Consider the following 18,356-nt stretch of genomic DNA (forward strand, 5'->3'; position numbering starts at 1 on the left):
AATTAGCTGTTTTTCAACATTTTTGCATAATTGCAGATATGGCCATTTTATATTATTTCAGAATTTCGGTTTTAATTTTTTGAAAATCGGACGACTATATCATATAGCTGCCATAGGAACGATCGGGAAATTAATAGGAAAAAAACTATAACTTCGTTATTTTTCAACGTTTTTTCATCTACTCCAGGATATAAGCTTATTTTATTATTCTAGAATTTTGGTATAAATTTCATAAAAATCGGACAACTATATCATATAGCTGCCATATAAACCGATCGGTAGATGTAGAAAAAATGTAAAGCTGGGAATGCAAAACTGTAACTGTCAAACTGTAAACATAATAATATAGGTAAAATGTAATGAAATAATATCTGCAAGGGTATACAAACTTCGGCGTGCCGAAGTTAGCTTCCTTTCTTGTTTTTTCATTGAATGCCTCCGAATGTCCTGTGCGCGACTTTGGAAACATTTGCATTGAAACAAGCAATAACGTAAAGATTTAAGACGTATGGATATAGACTACCTTGCTGATCGGAATCCGTCTCTGGAAATCCTTAGCTCAAAAAAGGAGGACTTAACCCAGCCCATAAACCTTGAGAGACATAATATCGATAAATACGCACATTTTTAAACATATATTTTCATAAATTATTGCTTAAATATTTTGTTTATACAATTAGTCTACGTACATAAATAAATATATGCTTAGAACCAGAATGCGTGTTTATTAAAGTCTTCCTCTGTTATCTACAACTGCATTTGATTTTACAAATATATATAGATAGATTAGTTTTTGATGTGGGATTCTACAAAGGTACTTGCCGCCTTGCCTAAAACGAAATATTCCAGTCTGATTAGGACCCCCTCCTTCTTTAGGGTCCACAAACATGTATAAGTGTTCGACTTGGAAAGAATATTATAAATATGCTTAAACCGAGTTTCTTTGTGTGTTAAATATATGATTGTGCGACAGTTTTTCCGTTTGAATGTATAGTTAATAACGGTGTGTGTTTTTAAATGCTAAGTCAGCTTTTGTATAAAAAAGATTCGCTAGTTGCACCTTTTCAGCCAAATATCATGGGTCAGACTGTGGTTCTTGGTTTGTGTGTGCGGATTATAAGGCAGTTTTCATAGAAACACATACTACGTGGTGTTATACGTAATGTTTTCTGGGCTCATTAAAGTCTTCGTCATTGAGGTTCCTCCTCAGAGGCCATCCGGGAACCGAATTACCGAATAACTATAAACATATCGAGTTCCAGGCTCAATTATTTGTTGATTTCAGCTGCTTGGCACACTTGCGATTTTTCATTTAGATAATACTCGCAAAAATAGCCAAAATCAGCAAAAAGCTCTTATAGAATGCAGTTGACAGTTGAATGCCGTTGTCGGGGAAAGAGGTGTATCTGTAAACCTCACATTTTGTCCGTGTATCTCTTTCGCGCTCTTTGCCTGTTAACACGCCACAACAAAGAATTTTATAAAGTATATCTGTTTTGCTGCTGCTCCTCTCTCCTTTTTGTAAAATAAAATGTTGCACGAAATGCACTTTATTGAGGGTACACACATCGGAAGGTGGTTTCCATCAGCAGGCCTGTGAATAGAAGGCAAAAGAAACATGAGTCAGTGGCGGGGATTGGGCTTGTCAACAGTTTAAGCGATGTACTAGATAGAGGTTTACGCCGATGGTTAAAGACTTCGGCGGCGGCGTAGAGGTCAAAATGACTCGGCGGCGGCGGCGTAGTAGTCAGAAAGAATCGGCGGCGGCGGCGTACAGATTTTTTTCAAATTAAATAAAATTAGTATTATTGTATTATATCAGTTTATAACGCCTTTATTAACAATAACAATAAAATGAACATAAGTGAGTAAATTAATTGGGTAAATGAAATGAAAATAAATAAAAATTAAGTAACAAATAAAAATAAACATAAAAATAGCAGTCTTTTTCCTTGACTTGAATAAGTTTCATTCATAATTCACATAATTAATGTTCAGTTTTCAATTCAGTTCATTTTTATCTCTTCAATTTGTAAATTTAAGTTAAACTTTCTTTGCAAGTGTCGTAATTGTCATGTATAAAAATTACTTTATTTACGTTGTGAGGACTGAGCTGCGACCGTTTCTGCGTAATTGTAAGACCAGCAATAGAAAAAACTCGCTCACTTGGAGTGCTCGTTGCAGGAATACACAACACTTTTTGTGCCAGCATCGAAAGTAAGGGCATTGCAGGTGCCTTTTCCTTCCAAAATGTCAATACGTCTTGACATGAAGATAAGCTTAGGAGTAGATGGCATTCAGCTTCCAAATTGTTATCTTTGGTATTGGTCGAATGCCGTTGAGCAAGCTTTAAGATTTTGCTTGCAGAATGAGACTCTTGCTGCTGATCGCTATCTTGTTCAACATCTCCAATCAGCTCTTTAAACATTTTTAACAAAAAATCGTTTCTTTTTAAACTTTGTTTCTCGCAATACTCCAACACACAATCAAGTGAGTTGAATCGCGGATCTAATAGGGATGCGCAGACTAGTATATCCGATATCGGGAACCTTGAATCAAATCTATTTTTTATATGGCTTTTCATGAGAGTCAAAGCAAGCGGCTCATTGTTCTCAGGTTCTTCCAATATTGAGACGATTTCAGTTCTTATCACTAACGCAAGACTTATTGATGGATACAAATCTCCAGACAAAACGGTAACTGCATCTTTAAATTTTTTTAAGAAGTCGCATAATTTATATAAAAGCTGTGCTTCATTTTCTAATAATATTAAATGAGTCTTATTGCTGCTTGTGAGCAACTTATTTAATGCGGCTCTTTGGCACCCAAGACTGTCTAACATTGTTAACACGCTGTGCCACCTTGTTGGGACCGAGTTCTTAAGTGAAACATTTCTCTTGTCCACCAAACTACTTTGTAAGTCATTAGGGTTGTTAATATTCTTGTAAGTTTGCAAGGGAACATCATCTAACGGGCCAAAATCATCATCGTAGTCGACCCATTCATTATCTTCGGATGCCAGCAGTTCTTCTAAATTGTCGATATTTGACAAAACTTCCTTTTGAAGTTCGTCAGCTTGACATCTCAAAACATGTGTCTTGAATCGTAAGGCACTCACAATATTTTTGCACTTCACAATCAAATTTTTAATTTCCGGCTCTGAATTGTAACCATCAACATTTAGCAAATTATGTAGTCCATGTCCAAGGCAGAAGTGGTTTTTTATACACCCCAAATTAATAGCTTTTTTGATATTGCTGCCTTGGTCGGTTACGACATAATTAGATCCCATTTGCAAATTATACATTTGAGTAACTTCTTCCACCTCTGTTAAAATGTTACTTGCCGTGTGCGATTTTGACAAATATTTTGTTTCCAGCGTTAAATGCTTCATCTCAAAATTCGCTGACAGAAAATGGAAGGTGAACGTTATATAACTTCTTCTTCTATAGTTATCTGTCCACAAGTCGAAAGTTAAGGCAAAATGTTTTTGTCCAGATACTATCCGTGTAACTGCTCGTAAAATGCATTCATACACATCGTCTAGTGCAGTTGTTGACAGCGTTTTGTAGTGTGGAATGTCAGCATCAGTTGCCACAACTCTATATTTTTTTAAAAAGTCTTTAAGTCCACTGTGACAAATTATATGAAATGGTAGCAAATCTCTAGCCATCCACAAAGCTAGCTCTCGTCCCAGCGCCCACTTACTATCTTTTGGAGATATAATTGGCGTCGATTTTTTGAAAAAATTTGATATTGATCCACGTGTAGCCAATGAAGTACTCGGACTGTCGATATCTCGAATGTTGTGTTCATTTTTGAGGTGTCGACTTAAATTCCCTGTGGAACAGTTCGTGGAATACGACTGAATTTTAGCACTGAAACAATTTACAAAATCTTACTTGAATCTTAAAAAAAGGAACTTAATTATTACCATGAAAAGATTGTTCTTTCGTCGTCTTTTTTCTGAACATCCAAACATAATCGGCAGAACACCTTGTCCACTTCAATGCAGTTGTTCTCTAATTGCAATGCGCCGAAAAACTCCCACACTTTGCTCTTTCGATTTGAGTAATGGTTGTGTTTAATTGAGTACATACTCAATGGCTGATCCATCTATTTGTTTAGAGAATATTTAATTAATACATATGTTCCTAACACTAGTAATAGTATTTTAAAACTTACTTTGCATATTTACGCACAAAAAACACAGCTTTAGAAAGTAAACCACACCAAATAGCTGTTCTAGAGATGGGACATAGGGAGATGGGAGATGAGACAATCCTAACGATTAATCGATTATTTATATCGAGTATTTGGCCATTTGTATGATTTATTTATTTTTGTTTTTAAGTTATATTAAGAATAATATCACCGAAGGCCGCGCCGGTGCTACGCCGGTGCCGCACCAGCGGCGCGCCGCGGCGCGCCGTTTTTTTCATAATTCGGCGGCGGCGCGTCAAATAAGGCAAAAATCGGCGGCGGCGGCGGCGTGGCGCGGCGGCGTATATGTCTAGTACTAGACCGTGGCCAGCACTGCACTGCTGCTCGGCAGCTCCGTTGTTTCAATTAACTACTGTATGAATAAGTACATGGATATCGGCGACAGGGGCGATACAAGTGGACGGCGTTATCAGCCATTCAAATGGACCAAAAAACGAAGGTATTACGAGACTTTGCAAAATATTAAAAATAAAAACACTTCGAATTAAAATTAAGTCGCTGGCTATGATTGATATTTAGCTAAAAGCACACAAACGGAATCGGAAAAGAGCATTAAGTGGTCAAAAACATATACTTAAATATATTTCCTTTATGTCAAGCTTTAAGACCTTTCGTGATACTTTATTATTTATAATTTAATTACAGTTATTAGTAATGTGCGACAGGTGATTATTTTTGAATTGTTTGTTGATCGCAAACGACAGTCGTTACACATTTAAGTTTTGCGTAACTCTCGGTTGCGATATTTTCCAACCGTTTCTATGGCAGCTATATAGTCGTCTGATCCGGGCTTTTCTGACTTATATATAGCAGTGAGAGTAGTCAGACCATCTGCAAAGTTTCATTCAGAAAGCTGCAAAACTGAGAGACCAGTTTGCGTAGAAACGGACAGACGGACATGGCTAGATCGACTCGGCTGTTGATGTTGATAAAAAATACGTAAACTTTATAAGGTCGGAAACGTTTCCTTCACTGACTAAAATTATAATACTGTGCAAGGGTATAACCAGAAAGAAAGTTAACTTCAGCAATTTGCAATCGAAAGGAAATGTTTGACAGGATATATTGACAAAATATCGTGTACGTTAGAACGTTTGTATGTTAGATATATTAAAATTGATTATATTTAAAAGGTTCGAATATTATATTATTGAATGTGGGTAATTCTCTGATGTCGAATGCGACATTTGTAGATATTCAAACTGCAGAAAAACATCTCTATTTCAGAACATTTAAAACTTATAGGTCTTGGTTATTTGGTGCAAAGATCGAAGGCTTTCAAGATAATTAATTACAAAAATTCGTACTCGAACGTTCAGAAATCTTTTTTTCGAAAAATCAGTTCAAGCACTGATATTAGTAAAAGGTGATGCAAGATTTTAGTACAATTAGTTTTAGTACATTATGCATAGATTGATCATTTTTTTCAATTATAAATTAATAGATATTGATTTCTAAATTCTATATTATTTCCGTCAAATATTGGCCTCGACATTTTTAACCATTCCTAGGGTACTCAGTGAAACCTCGGTACCTAAATCCTATCTATACAGTTTTTTTGAGCCAATGGAATAGAGCCAAGTCCGGATTAATGATTCAAGCCTGAAATTGTAATAGATCGAATGGAAGGAAAGTCCGACAACTCACATGAATCGAACTCGTCTCGTAGCCGCCCTTGCTCTGCATCGAGGCAGAGATCGCGTTCAGGCGGTTAGCCGACAATTCCACGTCTGCCGAACCGATGTGGCCCGTGTGGACAAAGTTCGTGGGATTGCCGATCATGGACCGGTCGATGCGCAGGCGTTGGTGTGGGCGGCGTGACGGGGAGCGTTGCTGCTGGAAGCAGCACGAGAACCACTGCAGCCAGATTTCGCCGGTGCTGGCCATCTTCCCCTCAGTTCGCTTTCTGGACGGCGTTTCAGTCTGTTGGTTGTGGCGACTATGCTGGTGATCAATCGTGAGGCTGCTGTTGCTCCTAGCCAGGTTGACGACTCTCTCTGCAGCGTTAATTACGCGCCTGAGGAAACTGGAATGATCTAGGGAGAGGGATTTGCTTTGATTAGGCAATTTTCGTATACTAATAATGGTCATAATGGATTAAAGTATGCTTTAGACCGCCGAATGATAGCTTTAATACTCTACACTTTTCAAGCTTGAATTTGGTCAATTTGTGTGGGAGGACATTCATTCGAACATATAGTATGTGCACATATCTGCCTGCTGTTTGTCTGCTCTAGTTGCTGCCCCACTTGCTGTTACCTTGCTTCTCACTTGGCTACACACACGCAGATTTACAGATGCGGATACAAATGAAGATACAGATGCGGACACCTTGGGGGACGAGAGCATCCACAGATCCGAAAGAGGAACGGAACAGAACAAAAACAGAAGTATGTATGTATGTGGCTCGAGGTGTTGCTTGGGGAGCCGCAGAGTTGTGAGACAGAATAAAAAAAATCAACAATTAATTGGCACTTTTGAGTAATTAAGATTGAGAGAAAAACACGAAAGACACTAACGAAAGCACCAGAACGAAGAAGCAACAGCGGTACTACCAGTATTCGTAGCGAAGCTATCACTCGTGATCTTCGTGGTTCGCAGCTCCGACTAGTTCTGAGCAATATCTTCTACCTTACATTTGTCTGGCAAAACATCTATTCGGAAATGTACTCAAGTTATCGATCAGCTGTTTTGGGGGAACAATGGTAAACCATAAGCCAATTCATTTCAGAGATATATTAGCAACTGAACCAAAACGCCTGGATCCATAGCTTACAAAAACAAAGTCAAACTAATTATTAATTACTTGGTATTTGCAGACTTGAATAGTAATTAAAGTGCCCTTGTAGAGGAAATCAAACGAAAACACCTCTTAACCATGAAAGATAGAAAAGATGATGGCATCTTGCTCCAAAAATAACAGGAATAGCAGTTGTATATATAATAAAATCTTTTCACAAACCGATATATTTTGATTAGTATTTTTGTTTTAACGATCATCATGATTTCCAATTCTGCATGGATTTCTGTAAGTGTCTTCAGTTGTTCTTTGCGTCACTGAGTGGACGCACACTGAAAGAGAATCACTTATTTAATAAACCAAACTATTGAATTATTTTATAATGCGAAGATTTTTACTTGGAAGGTATGTTCCGTTCTTATCCATTTTCTTAAAGAAATGCAACACTAATATGTGTCACCATTTTCATTAGATCGAAACGACTATCATGGCAATAAAACATCTTAAGCTCAGTTCCCGCCGTTGTCAGAATGAAGTATTGTATTCTTGAGCTTTCTACAAGTGCCAAGTCAGAGCCTGACCTGGCCATTGGGCAATTAAAGCTGCTCAAGCGTCTTTAATGCGCCAGTGAAAACAAAATGAAAGTGCCAGGCGGCAGGGCAGAGATGTGGATGAGGAGCACGGGCTGCTGGTTGGAACATGGAGATGACGGTTGACGTTGCTGAGCGGGAGCTGTGCGAGCCGAGCCGGCTTATTGTTTTGCCAGCAGTATCTGCACTTTCCGAGAGCGAACGTTAACGTTAACGTTTTTATCTCGAAATCGCGCTGCGACGCGTGTCATGCTACCAACAACTTTAGCAACAATAGCAACTACAACGCATACAAGCCAAGCCAAGAGTAATTGACAGACTGAGAAACTGAACGAATGAAATGAACGACTGCCTAGCGGCAAATGCGCTAAAGCGTTTCAATTTTGTGTGTCAAAAGGTTATTAAAGTGAGAGATGCCCAGCAGGGAAATGTGTATACACTGAGAAAACTGTGAAATTTTCTCGGAACCTGGATCTCATTTAAGAAGATCGCTTTCCATTTCACTAGTGTACCTTGAATGTATTTACAAAATCTACAAGCATTCGGAAAATTGTAACACAATAAGTTGTATTGTATTAATAATTAAAATTTAACATGTCCGTTTCGTTTGAATACACAGTTTGTATTGTTTGGAGTCCATAGATTCCTCTGCGACTCTTGTAATATCACATTTTCTTAATATAAAAATATTAGGTTTCTTTCAGTGCAATCTTTTTTTTTTATGTATGTACATAGCTGTATATTCATTCGAAAGGTACGCACGTTTTCCACCGACTTTTGTTTTCTCATTTAACTCGAACTGGGGCTGGAAATCAAGTGTTTATGTATTTCTAGCTTGTCTGCCGGTTTATGTAAATAACATTTATGCGAAGACAAACAGACAAAAGAAAAAACATTTAAACACCTACATACATACACACATTTATAGTATGTGCATGTTTAGAAAACGAAAGCTAGACAACCGTTAATTATCAATCGAGTGACGTACTTATCCGGCGGAGCTAGAGATGTTTCGGGGGGAGATTGATAAAATAAAAAAATAAAGCACACAAGGCTCTCGCGTTCGATGCGCGTAATTTACCGAGTCGACTGCAAATTACTTTGCAATAATCATAAACAAATGGATTCGCAGTGCGTACTCGAGTTTCTTCGTTTTCGCTCGCCGAGTCACTTATAAACATTTTCAGCTCTTTGGGCTGCTGACATCATCGTCGTCGATCGGGCGGGGTTATTGAATTATAACAAAAAGCGAAAAATGGGCGAGAGCTCGAGTAATTATAATTCCATTTAAACCGCTTAAAGACGTTGTTTTTGTGAAAACCTAACGGCATACAACGATCTCGAAAAAAAATATACTTTAATTTTCAACAGTTACAGGATTTGAATTCTGGAGCAGAAAAATATAGAAAGATTCTAAAGGCAACTACCGATTTTCAACAACAACAACAAATAAGAATTCGAAAAACGCGATTTTTCATTATTTTTGGGAGAAACATCATAGAAATCTCGTTAGTTTTGATAACAACTTCTAAACCAGAGGCATTATGCTTCGACTTTTGTTCCTAACATAACTAGGAAAATGCAAACAGTCGAAAGAAAACGGAAATATGTGTGTATGCTCTTCAAGTTAACTTAATAAGTAAAAAAAAACAATATGTAAAGTATGGTGGTTCTGATTAAAATTAAATATGAAATAAGCTATTTTATTTTCTGATTGAAATTAAAAGCACACAAATGGGAAATTAACGCATGAAAATTCAAAATTTGGGTAATTAAAATAATTCCTCTCTAAAATGATTCCTCTGAAATCAGTGTTTAATCAGCTCGCTGTACTTTTTTTTAAATTTCTTGAATCCGAACAAATGTTAAAAATCAACACTTGCACCTATTATGGACCTAGGCAAGTGCTATTAGTCAGCATTTTAAAAAAAGAAGTGTAACATTTTTTTTTTTTTGCTTTTAATGCGTACAAATGCCAAGTTCGACAATAGAAATGCGCATATATTAAATTTAGCCATATGATAATATTTTATCCAAGTCTCATATTAGGCAATTCCATCGGATATTGTCTCGTAATCGCGGATTACCAAAGCCATTAAAGCTGTCTGCGTCTCTCCAAAACTTGACCCAAAAACTCCCCAAAATAAGTAAATAAACAGCCAGAGTGCTCGTAATTTGCCAAATCTCCGACAATTCACACGCGCCAAAAAGACATTAAAAGCCCGTTGATATTTCTTTTCGCACAGCGGAAATGAAGTGTATGCAAAGTGAATTCACAAACTGCCGTAGTGGAGAGCCCGAAACGAAATGATGTACCGTCTGGTTACATCACTTTTTGGGCACAGCGAGCGACAAAGAAGGGGCTGGGCATGGCCCCTGGATTGGATGTCGTTGAATGCACGACGACGGTGACGACGGCAACAACAACGACGATGACGACAACATGCTTTGCATAAGAAGAGATGGTCCGGCACGCAGTCGGGGTTCAAGAAACCAATAAACAGAGTGTTCAAGTTCATTTAAATCGAATTGTTTAAATCACAAGCATTGTTCTGGGCAGCATTTCCATTATTATTGCCCCGTTCTCTTTATTTCAATATTACTTTGCGGGCTGTTTCACAATAATCACTAAGGAACACTCGCTGCACTCCACAATCACTTCGGATGATGATTCATCGTCTCCGGGTCCACCGTCGAACAGATACTGACCGCCGCAGCGGCAATCGTATGCGTAGCTCCACATTGTCGCCGCTGGCCCTTTGTCTGCCTGTGGTTCTTGGGAGGGAGAAACCCCCTCATCATCATCGCCATCTTCATCGATTTCCACTTGTATCCGCTGCATTTCGGGGAGCGTAATGCTGGCGTATATATTGCTGTGCGCTTGAAATTTGGACTGCAGCAATTCGGCATCGTAGTGCTTACGCTTGATGGGATCTTTCAGTGTGTTCCACGCAGCGTTTATCGCATTAAAGTCGCTGCTGTTCTTGGGCTCCGATATCGATCCCAGATTTGGGTCATGGAGCTGTCGTAATTTGTCGGGATGACATTGTAGAATCAATTGTTTGTAGCTGCACTTGATCTCCTCAAAGCTGGCGGTGGAACTCACATTCAAAAGCTCATAGAAGTCGTCGGGCATCTGCAAGGAGGGAAATCAGTGATGCACATTTAGGGAAATTACAAATTTCTACTTTACTTACTTTTAATTTTAAGGACTGACTGATTTTAAAATATCACTTTTTGCTTTATATTACTATTTTCAGCGAAGAATCATCACTGTACACAGTTAATTAGTTTTAATAAAATAATATATGTATATTTGACGTAGTATGATACACTTTTCCAAGATTTTCGAAAAAAGTTTACAATTTAGTGCATTGGTAGTTCGACTTTATGCTTATTTAGATTCAATTTGCCATAAATTAATGACAAACTCCATGATACGAAGCAGTTCGTTGCAAAAACGTAACTTAAAACCGTGAAAATAGTTTAATTTGCTTTATTTTACCGAAAATGTGCGTGTGATCTTCGTTCTAAGGAGAACCGTTTCCCAACACTTAACGTTCTAATGCAAGAAATCAGCTGATTGTTGTTTACAAAGAGGAATAAATAACAGTTAATAAATAAAATAAAATACATACACACAAACACACCCGCACAGTCACGTAGTTGACAGACGAACCTCTGTTTTTGTTATTGTGAAAAGCGGAAACGTCCCCAAGAAGGAGGAGTGTGTGTATTGCGTTGCTAGGTGGTGATAAATACCAGTGTTCGCTGGAATCATGTATTGCATGTCCACTAATTGTAACTCCCGTTCGTTTGATCCCCATAAAAAGAAAAGCGGTACACACCACACATTGTCAAAAAGTCATGCCCCATTTGCACTTGGAGAGCCGAAAAACAAGGTCAACAAACTGGTTCGCCAGCAGCCGAAAATATATACTATATGCACAAACACATACAAAAACAGGCCTCGCACACACATTGACCCAATTTCGAAATTAGCGAAAAAGAAAAGGGGAAAACTACATCCCCATTGGCAGGAACTCAAGGGTTTTAAACGTATCCTTTGGATGAAACCAATTTCATTAACGGGCCACATGCAAAAACTTGCCTTTTATTCACGTATGAAGGAACTGCGAGCAGCGGTAATTTGTTTACCAATTGGCTTAATTCTCGGGAGAGTACCCACACACTTTTCAGAACTTGATTTGTCGAACTTGTCTCATCACTTTTCTCGTGTCAGCACATTTTTGTGAACGAAACACGCGTATAGCACTTGCCCGAAGTTCGCAGTCGTCATGAAAAGCGCCTTTTAATTGGCATTCGAATCACCTTATCATTTAGTGTTTGATTCAGTGTTGCCAGATGAAAGTTTGGCTTTCCGGTCAAAAATCTAAAAACACCAGAAAATGTCGGCTTCGCCACTTCTGGGCACACTAAGACCCCGAAACCCTAATGAATGCTCGGTCTGGCAACGATAATGGTAGTATTTAGCTTAAAATTGCCGCTTTTCCTGAGCCTGCAGTCGTTTTCATGGTGGAAAACACCTGATTTAACTATGAATCCATGGTAAGGACACAAAAGAGCTCTTAAAATCTGTAAAAACAACGCTATTTAACTCTTGCGAGTTCGCGTTGCCAACTTTTCCGTCCGGTCTGGCAAGCATGGCCACCCAGCTCTGAACTGGTTCCGGCTCAGAGCAACCCTGCCTTGTCAACTGTCTGCTGTCATCGCAACTTCCGCCTTCTTTTCGTGCGGTTCTTAAACATGACTGGTTTAACGAACAGGGTAAGTGTCGTAAAATGGCAAAACAGCGGCCCAAGCTGCTGGCAAATGTGTGGATAGTGTGCTGTACGACATGCCCCAGCAGTGCGTGCAAAAATATGTGCGATGAAAGCAAGGGAAAGTCGTGTTTGGAGTGTTCAATAGTTGTTTCGCTTACACGTGCCGAAAAACGGCAACAATGCAAGCAGCATTTGTAAAAATATGGAGTGGGTGCAAATTAAAGAACCGAAGAACTGTGGAATTGATCCATTAATCCCAACGACACAACGTGCTTGTGAGAAAAAGTGCTAAACACATTTGTTTATTCGCCTACCGCCAAACATACATAACCTCACACAGGTCGCGCTTAGATTGTTATTTTTTGTATTGACTGTGATTTCTACTTTTTCTGTTTCCAGACCGTTGTTATTGATGGTCGCGGCCATTTGCTGGGTCGCCTGGCCTCTGTTGTGGCCAAGTACCTGTTGCAGGGCGGCAAGGTCGCGGTGGTGCGCTGCGAGGAGCTGAACCTCTCCGGACACTTTTACAGGAACAAGATCAAGTTCCTGGCGTATCTGCGCAAGCGGTGCAACGTCAACCCGGCTCGTGGTCCCTTCCACTTCCGTGCCCCATCCAGGATCTTCTACAAGGCTGTCCGAGGTATGTAGTTTTTATAATAAACTTTCCTTTCCTTGAAATTTCCATTATTACCAATGCTTACTTATTTCGTATTCCCTTCTTTTAGGTAAGCATACTTTCCTGGGCGAAATCCACTACAGCAATGATGATTATCTTATCTTACCTACATTATTTGAAAGAGAAACCGTGTAACCAACTCTAGACTGATGCTCTTAGAGGATTATATTTTGTAATTTACTAACCTAAGACCCTATTAATATCCGCTTTTCTTTCTTTCAGGTAAGCATCTGGATTTTGGTATAGCCAGCCTCCCCTATACATCGTGATGATTATTTCAATCTTACCTACATTATTTGAACGAGAAACCGTGTAACCAACTCGAAACTGAATCACCTTACCCCCTTAAATTTATGAGAACTTATGTGCCTTTATTTACGTGCTGTCTCATCTGTTTTCCAGGCATGATCCCACACAAGACCAAGCGTGGCCAGGCTGCCCTCGCTCGTCTGCGTGTCTTTGATGGCATTCCGTCGCCCTACGACAAGCGCCGTCGCGTCGTTGTGCCCATCGCTATGCGTGTGCTGACCCTGCGCTCCGACCGCAAGTACTGCCAGGTCGGCCGCCTGTCGCACGAAGTGGGATGGCACTACCAGGATGTGATTAAGAGCTTGGAGCGCAAGCGCAAGGCCAAGCTGCGCGTCACCCTTAAGCACAACCGCGAGCTGAAGAAGCTGACTGTCAAGGCGCGTGAGAACATCGCCAAGGCTGCCGAGCCCTTCAACAAGATCATCAAATCCTACGGCTACGAGGTTTAAGGACAACAAACAAGATGGACACTATTACATACGTTCAGATGCGTAGCAGCAGTTTTTTAAAAGAGAATAAAACAACATCTAGTTTAAAAAACAAACTTCGTCTTGGAGGGTGTCTGATTTGGTTGCCTGCGAACTGGAATTTACACAATGATAAACCACAGAGTATAGTAATCATCAATGGCCAATTTAATCTATGAAAAATACGATTTGTTTATGCAAAAGCTAGTTAGCTAACAACATAAAAGTCCTAACATTTTTAAACAATAACCAAAACAGAAGTAAACTACAAATAGTTTCTATGCAGCTCAGTATATCGATAGTAGTTGCCTTGCGCAGTTTTTCTGTCACTTAAGACTAGCCATAGTGTTAAATTTAAAGAAATCTAGAAATCCCACTGACTTCTATTGGGCCAGGGTATTTTCGACATTAAAATGGAGTTTTTACTATATGTATGCAAGAATTTGTATAGCAGTTATATTACCGCAAGTAGATTCTAAAAGGTCCATAGAGACAGGTAGGTTGTTGATGTGGGAGTTCCTTTTGTATATTTTATGCTGAAACCCATAATTTAAGTTCTGCCAGTAACTGGAGTGGTTATTATGTTTGCCCTAAAACTCCTTTATTGGCATATGTGTGAGAGCTGACACGTGTGTTAGGAAGATGTAAAGAATTAGAGGAATCGTCGTATAGGGGAGAGTGGGGATAGGTGAACCAATTTTTTCTATTAACATTATTATGTCTGAACAATTCGACGTAAGGGTCTGCTGTATATAGAAATCTAAAAGAGCCCACATTCCTTGGAATATTAAGTATTATGCAAAAATACTTTTGTTTTGTAAAGTTTATTTGCTTTCCAAATTTAGTGTAGTGGTTCATCTATTCCCGTGGTTCACCTATCCCCATTCTCCCCTATTATTTATTAATAGGTCGATTTTTCTGCGAATTCTGGCAGTTGGTGGGTTACGTATTGTACTGAATTGCCGCTTTTAAAAACGCATTAATTGTCCTTAATTAGTTGTAAGCTTTTTGCAATTATTCTGTAAAGGACGCTTGGGAAGAGGACTACGGGACGGTAGAAATGGTAGAGCTGTTGATGGATGCCATTTTTATTAAAGACCACTATATGGTTTTGATTTATCTTAAATGCGTTTATCTGAAATGGAAAAGCCGAGTTGTGGATGGTTTATCCTATCCAAGCATAAATTCGCGTTTTTGAGCTCCTTGAAAAGATTCTTCAAATTCATGATCTGGTGTCTCGATTTGTTCATCTTTAGGTTCCTTGTTAGTGTTTCAGTCTTCACCTTTTAGTTCCAAACAACAAAGCATTGAGGTCCAAACTAGATGCCAATTGATGCGGGTAAACATAACTCAAAAGGCAGTTTAATCCAGATTTAGCTTAAAATCAAAATCAAATCATATAGTGAATACAGATCGCTTCCATGGCTTAAATCAGTGTTCGTATATAACGTATTTTCGTTTTAAATGTTTATTTATTTCAAAATAACATAATTTAAAAATAGCGTGCTTTGTTGTTGTCCCGTGCCTGCTATAGGGATCACAGAGTCGAAAAAACACGTCTGGCTTTTTCAATATCTGGATCTACGAAGCCTACACCTTCGATCTCCAACGATCACTTAAAAATAAAGCAAATTATCTCTTTTCCAAGTTGTAGACTGGGTAGTTTGGAAGATCCGGTTTCGAAGGATCGAAATGTGTTCAGCATAAACAATCAAACATATAACGTAGTCGAACGGTCCCGAAGAGGGACTGTGTATTTTTTATTCCTGTTCAAATTTTTGTATACATATAGTTACGTTCGAACGTTTCAATAAGGATGTCATACTGAGAGTCTAGCAATCTTCCCTTTGGCTATAAAACGTGAAACTGAATTAGCGATTGAGCCATCTAAAGATCAACTCTTCTACAATCCTCTAATTCTAAAAGACACGGAGATCGAAGAGGATGTGGCGCGTCTGGGACCTCTAATAAACTGGGCCCTAGCATCGACATATATGTGATTATATTGCACATAAAATTCAATGTAAGGGATTCACCCTTCACGAACAAGTTTAATGTGGCACCTTATTAACCTGATTAGTTTGTTTAGTTTACAAATTGCCTACTAGCGAAATTGTATCTTTATTGATACTTAAGGAACATCATTCTGGTTGTGATCAACCGGAGGAATAATCTCAGCGATGACAGCATTTGGATTTAAAATCAAAAATTGTTATGTGGCACTCATACGTCCGTGGTTTATTCTCTACAACTGGATGATTTGTACATGTATCTCTAACAATCAAAGCTTTGAAAATGCACTGATGGCTGACTATTGGGTGCCTGGTTAACTGGACATCTTCTTCATTAGCTCCTCATCTTGCATGGACATAGCCGTGAGCTTTTTGCCGATCTTCTCGTGAATGTCCAGGTACTTGGCGACGCATCGATCGATGCAGACCATCTCGCCCTTGCCTGAAAATCGGGAAAACGATTAGCGATTGAATATCAACTAAATCAAATAATAAGAGTACAGTAAATAGGCATGAAATGGTTATTAAATATGTTGACTCTTAGTCTCCCAAAATAAAAAAAAAAATTTTGGAAAGCAAAAATCGAGGATATATTTACAAGATAAATCTCTTTTTTCGTTTTTTAAATTAAATATGTCGGCTCTTATAGTCTCCCAAATTAAAAAAAAAAAAGTTTTGGAAAGCAAAAATCGAGGATATATTTACAAGATATATCCCTTTTTTCGTTTTTTTAAATTAAATAAATTATTTTACCTACATGATTTTTTACCTCTTTTTGCCACCAATAACTTTATACGATATTTTCCTTTAATAAATCATTTAACTGTTTGTAACTCTAATAGAAGCAAAACATATTTTCCACTGCATCCTGAGGTGTCCTGGTGACAGGCCTTTCCAAAAAACATGCTTACATTTATTTAACAAAAAAAATAAATAAATAATTTAAGTGCTTTTTTCGAAATAGTTTCTATTTAACTCCGAGGACTCAAGTACTTTGAACTCTAACAATGTGTACAAAATTAAAACAAAAATTTAATTGGCTGCTAAACCAGAAAAAAAAAATTATTAAAAAAAAGTCATCTAATTTATTTAAATATTACATTCAATTAAAAAATAAATTTAAAAAAAATTAAGATTAGCTAAATTTTATCTAAATGATGTGTAGAAACGGCGAAATCAGTTTGGTTATTAAGTTAAGAACTTACAAACGTTTTCAATGAGTTGCGTCAAACTGTTCATTATCTTATAAACAAGCTCAAAAAACATAATGACGTAAAGAACTTGAAAACAACGCTCAATGAAGACAGAATTTCTCTACGGGAATTAAAGAAAGTCTAATTCCGCTGCAAATTAGTGGAACCACACCGCATATGATTCTAAAAGTGCGTGAAAAACACTAAGTGGGAGCAGAGTCCGTCGTCGAATAAGGGAACAGGACCTTCAGACACTAAGAGCCAATGATTCCAAAGGCCAATAAGTTTAAAAGCAGAACAAGTTTTGGAGAGGTGACTTATGAACAAATACAACTCGTCAAAAACAAAGTCTTTATATTATTTTTAAAGCACAAAGGCCACAAAAGGGTCAAAAAGTAAACCATTGAGAAGGCTTTGTCACGCTGTGGATATGCTGTGCAACTAGACGACTGGTTCTTGGTTCCCATAACCGTGTTGATGAACCACATCCTTTCCTATCTCCGGAAAGAAAGACTAAACAATTATCATCAAATTTTGGTTTACATGTACATACATCCCCATTAAGCTAACAATTTATGAATCTCTTACCTAACTCCGCTTCGAAGTAGCGGGGAGGTATACACTTCTTGTGGCAAGCGTTCGTCATGCGGTTATATAAATCGGACATCATCTCGATCTCCATCTCCTGCATCAGCTGCAGCTTGGCCTGGTCGGCGTTACTGATCTGGGGCATTGCCATGGTGTTGTTGGGGATGCTTCTGTGGATACTATGTGGGGGATACCGACAATGTGCTGCTCCTCCTAATAGTCAAACCGCCTGTCCGCTGCAGATGAGTCGTAATCGCCGTGGTTAGCCTTTCGCATGCGCTCGCGTACTTTCAGGCTTTCGTATCGCCGACTCTCAACGGATCGCTTCGACAACACAAAAGCGTAGACGCCACCAACAGTCAGAACAGTCCTGGTCAAATAGGTCAATTTATTTTCACAGGTTCGCCGGCTTTACTGTTTTTTAATACGAACCAACAAGCAGCAATTCGCCCTGCGTTGCCCAATGACATAGCTGAAGTACTAACGCGAAGCAACGAGAAATGTGCGGGATTTTTTAATACCTTACTGCAAACATGTGACAGTTGGAGCCATAATACAAACACAAAATCATGATATATATATAATATAAGGTAGGTTTGGCGCTTAATAGGGTCTTCCCACACGCCGTCAAAGGTTTTGCCGTTCCGAATTTTCTCAAATGGACCGGCATCAAAGCGCATCTAAATCTAACGACCGTTTGTTTGGCGATAGTTAGGCGATAGTTTTTCGGTGCAACGCAAATTTGACCAACACTACGAAAATGTAATCAAAGT

The 18,356-nt window shown here is 38.6% G+C and overlaps 5 protein-coding genes across 9 annotated transcripts; 1 reads left to right on the forward strand and 4 right to left on the reverse strand.

Moving 5' to 3' along the window:
* Positions 1-618: 618 nt before the first annotated feature.
* Positions 619-6,111, reverse strand: Spec2 (CDC42 small effector protein Spec2). Of its 4 annotated transcripts, none has more exons than XR_005990964.2 (4): positions 5,872-6,111; positions 4,186-4,240; positions 3,935-4,116; positions 619-1,594 (listed from the first exon to the last, which is right to left on the reverse strand). XR_005990964.2 is itself a non-coding variant. In XM_017180560.3 (2 exons), the coding sequence occupies exons 1-2, from the start codon at positions 6,109-6,111 to the stop codon at positions 1,586-1,588; spliced, it is 249 nt and encodes an 82-aa protein (XP_017036049.1). In that variant the 3' UTR covers positions 619-1,585. The 4 variants fall into 4 exon arrangements, 1 of the variants encoding a protein (XP_017036049.1); XR_005990963.2 differs by lacking the exon at positions 619-1,594 and adding an exon at positions 1,622-3,878; XR_005990966.2 differs by lacking the exon at positions 619-1,594 and adding an exon at positions 1,622-3,878 and having other exon boundaries at positions 4,186-4,245.
* A 10-nt stretch (positions 6,112-6,121) lies between these two features.
* Dph4 (Diphthamide biosynthesis 4) lies at positions 6,122-11,807 on the reverse strand. Of its 2 annotated transcripts, none has more exons than XM_017180555.3 (3): positions 11,666-11,807; positions 10,158-10,690; positions 6,122-6,260 (listed from the first exon to the last, which is right to left on the reverse strand). In XM_017180555.3, exons 2-3 carry the CDS (start codon positions 10,688-10,690, stop codon positions 6,230-6,232), a joined length of 564 nt encoding a protein of 187 aa, XP_017036044.1. In that variant the 5' UTR covers positions 11,666-11,807; the 3' UTR covers positions 6,122-6,229. The 2 variants fall into 2 exon arrangements, with proteins under 2 accessions (XP_017036044.1, XP_017036045.1); XM_017180556.3 differs by lacking the exon at positions 11,666-11,807 and adding an exon at positions 10,752-11,145.
* A 436-nt stretch (positions 11,808-12,243) lies between these two features.
* RpL13A (ribosomal protein L13A) lies at positions 12,244-13,867 on the forward strand. The gene is made up of 3 exons (XM_017180573.3): positions 12,244-12,342; positions 12,738-12,978; positions 13,417-13,867. The coding sequence occupies exons 1-3, from the start codon at positions 12,322-12,324 to the stop codon at positions 13,770-13,772; spliced, it is 618 nt and encodes a 205-aa protein (XP_017036062.1). The 5' UTR covers positions 12,244-12,321; the 3' UTR covers positions 13,773-13,867.
* Positions 13,868-15,999: 2,132 nt separating this feature from the next.
* Positions 16,000-17,734, reverse strand: LOC108084322 (mitochondrial import inner membrane translocase subunit Tim10). The gene is made up of 2 exons (XM_017180484.2): positions 17,584-17,734; positions 16,000-16,244 (listed from the first exon to the last, which is right to left on the reverse strand). Exons 1-2 carry the CDS (start codon positions 17,732-17,734, stop codon positions 16,117-16,119), a joined length of 279 nt encoding a protein of 92 aa, XP_017035973.1. The 3' UTR covers positions 16,000-16,116.
* Positions 17,735-17,796: 62 nt separating this feature from the next.
* Positions 17,797-18,149, reverse strand: LOC108084323 (uncharacterized). Its single transcript, XM_017180485.3, has 2 exons — positions 18,016-18,149; positions 17,797-17,953 (listed from the first exon to the last, which is right to left on the reverse strand). The coding sequence occupies exons 1-2, from the start codon at positions 18,051-18,053 to the stop codon at positions 17,797-17,799; spliced, it is 195 nt and encodes a 64-aa protein (XP_017035974.1). The 5' UTR covers positions 18,054-18,149.
* Between the last annotated feature and the right edge of the window lie 207 nt (positions 18,150-18,356).

The sequence above is a fragment of the Drosophila kikkawai genome, chromosome 3R, assembly GCF_030179895.1.
Source record: "Drosophila kikkawai strain 14028-0561.14 chromosome 3R, DkikHiC1v2, whole genome shotgun sequence".
In the NCBI taxonomy this organism is placed as follows: domain Eukaryota; kingdom Metazoa; phylum Arthropoda; class Insecta; order Diptera; family Drosophilidae; genus Drosophila; species Drosophila kikkawai.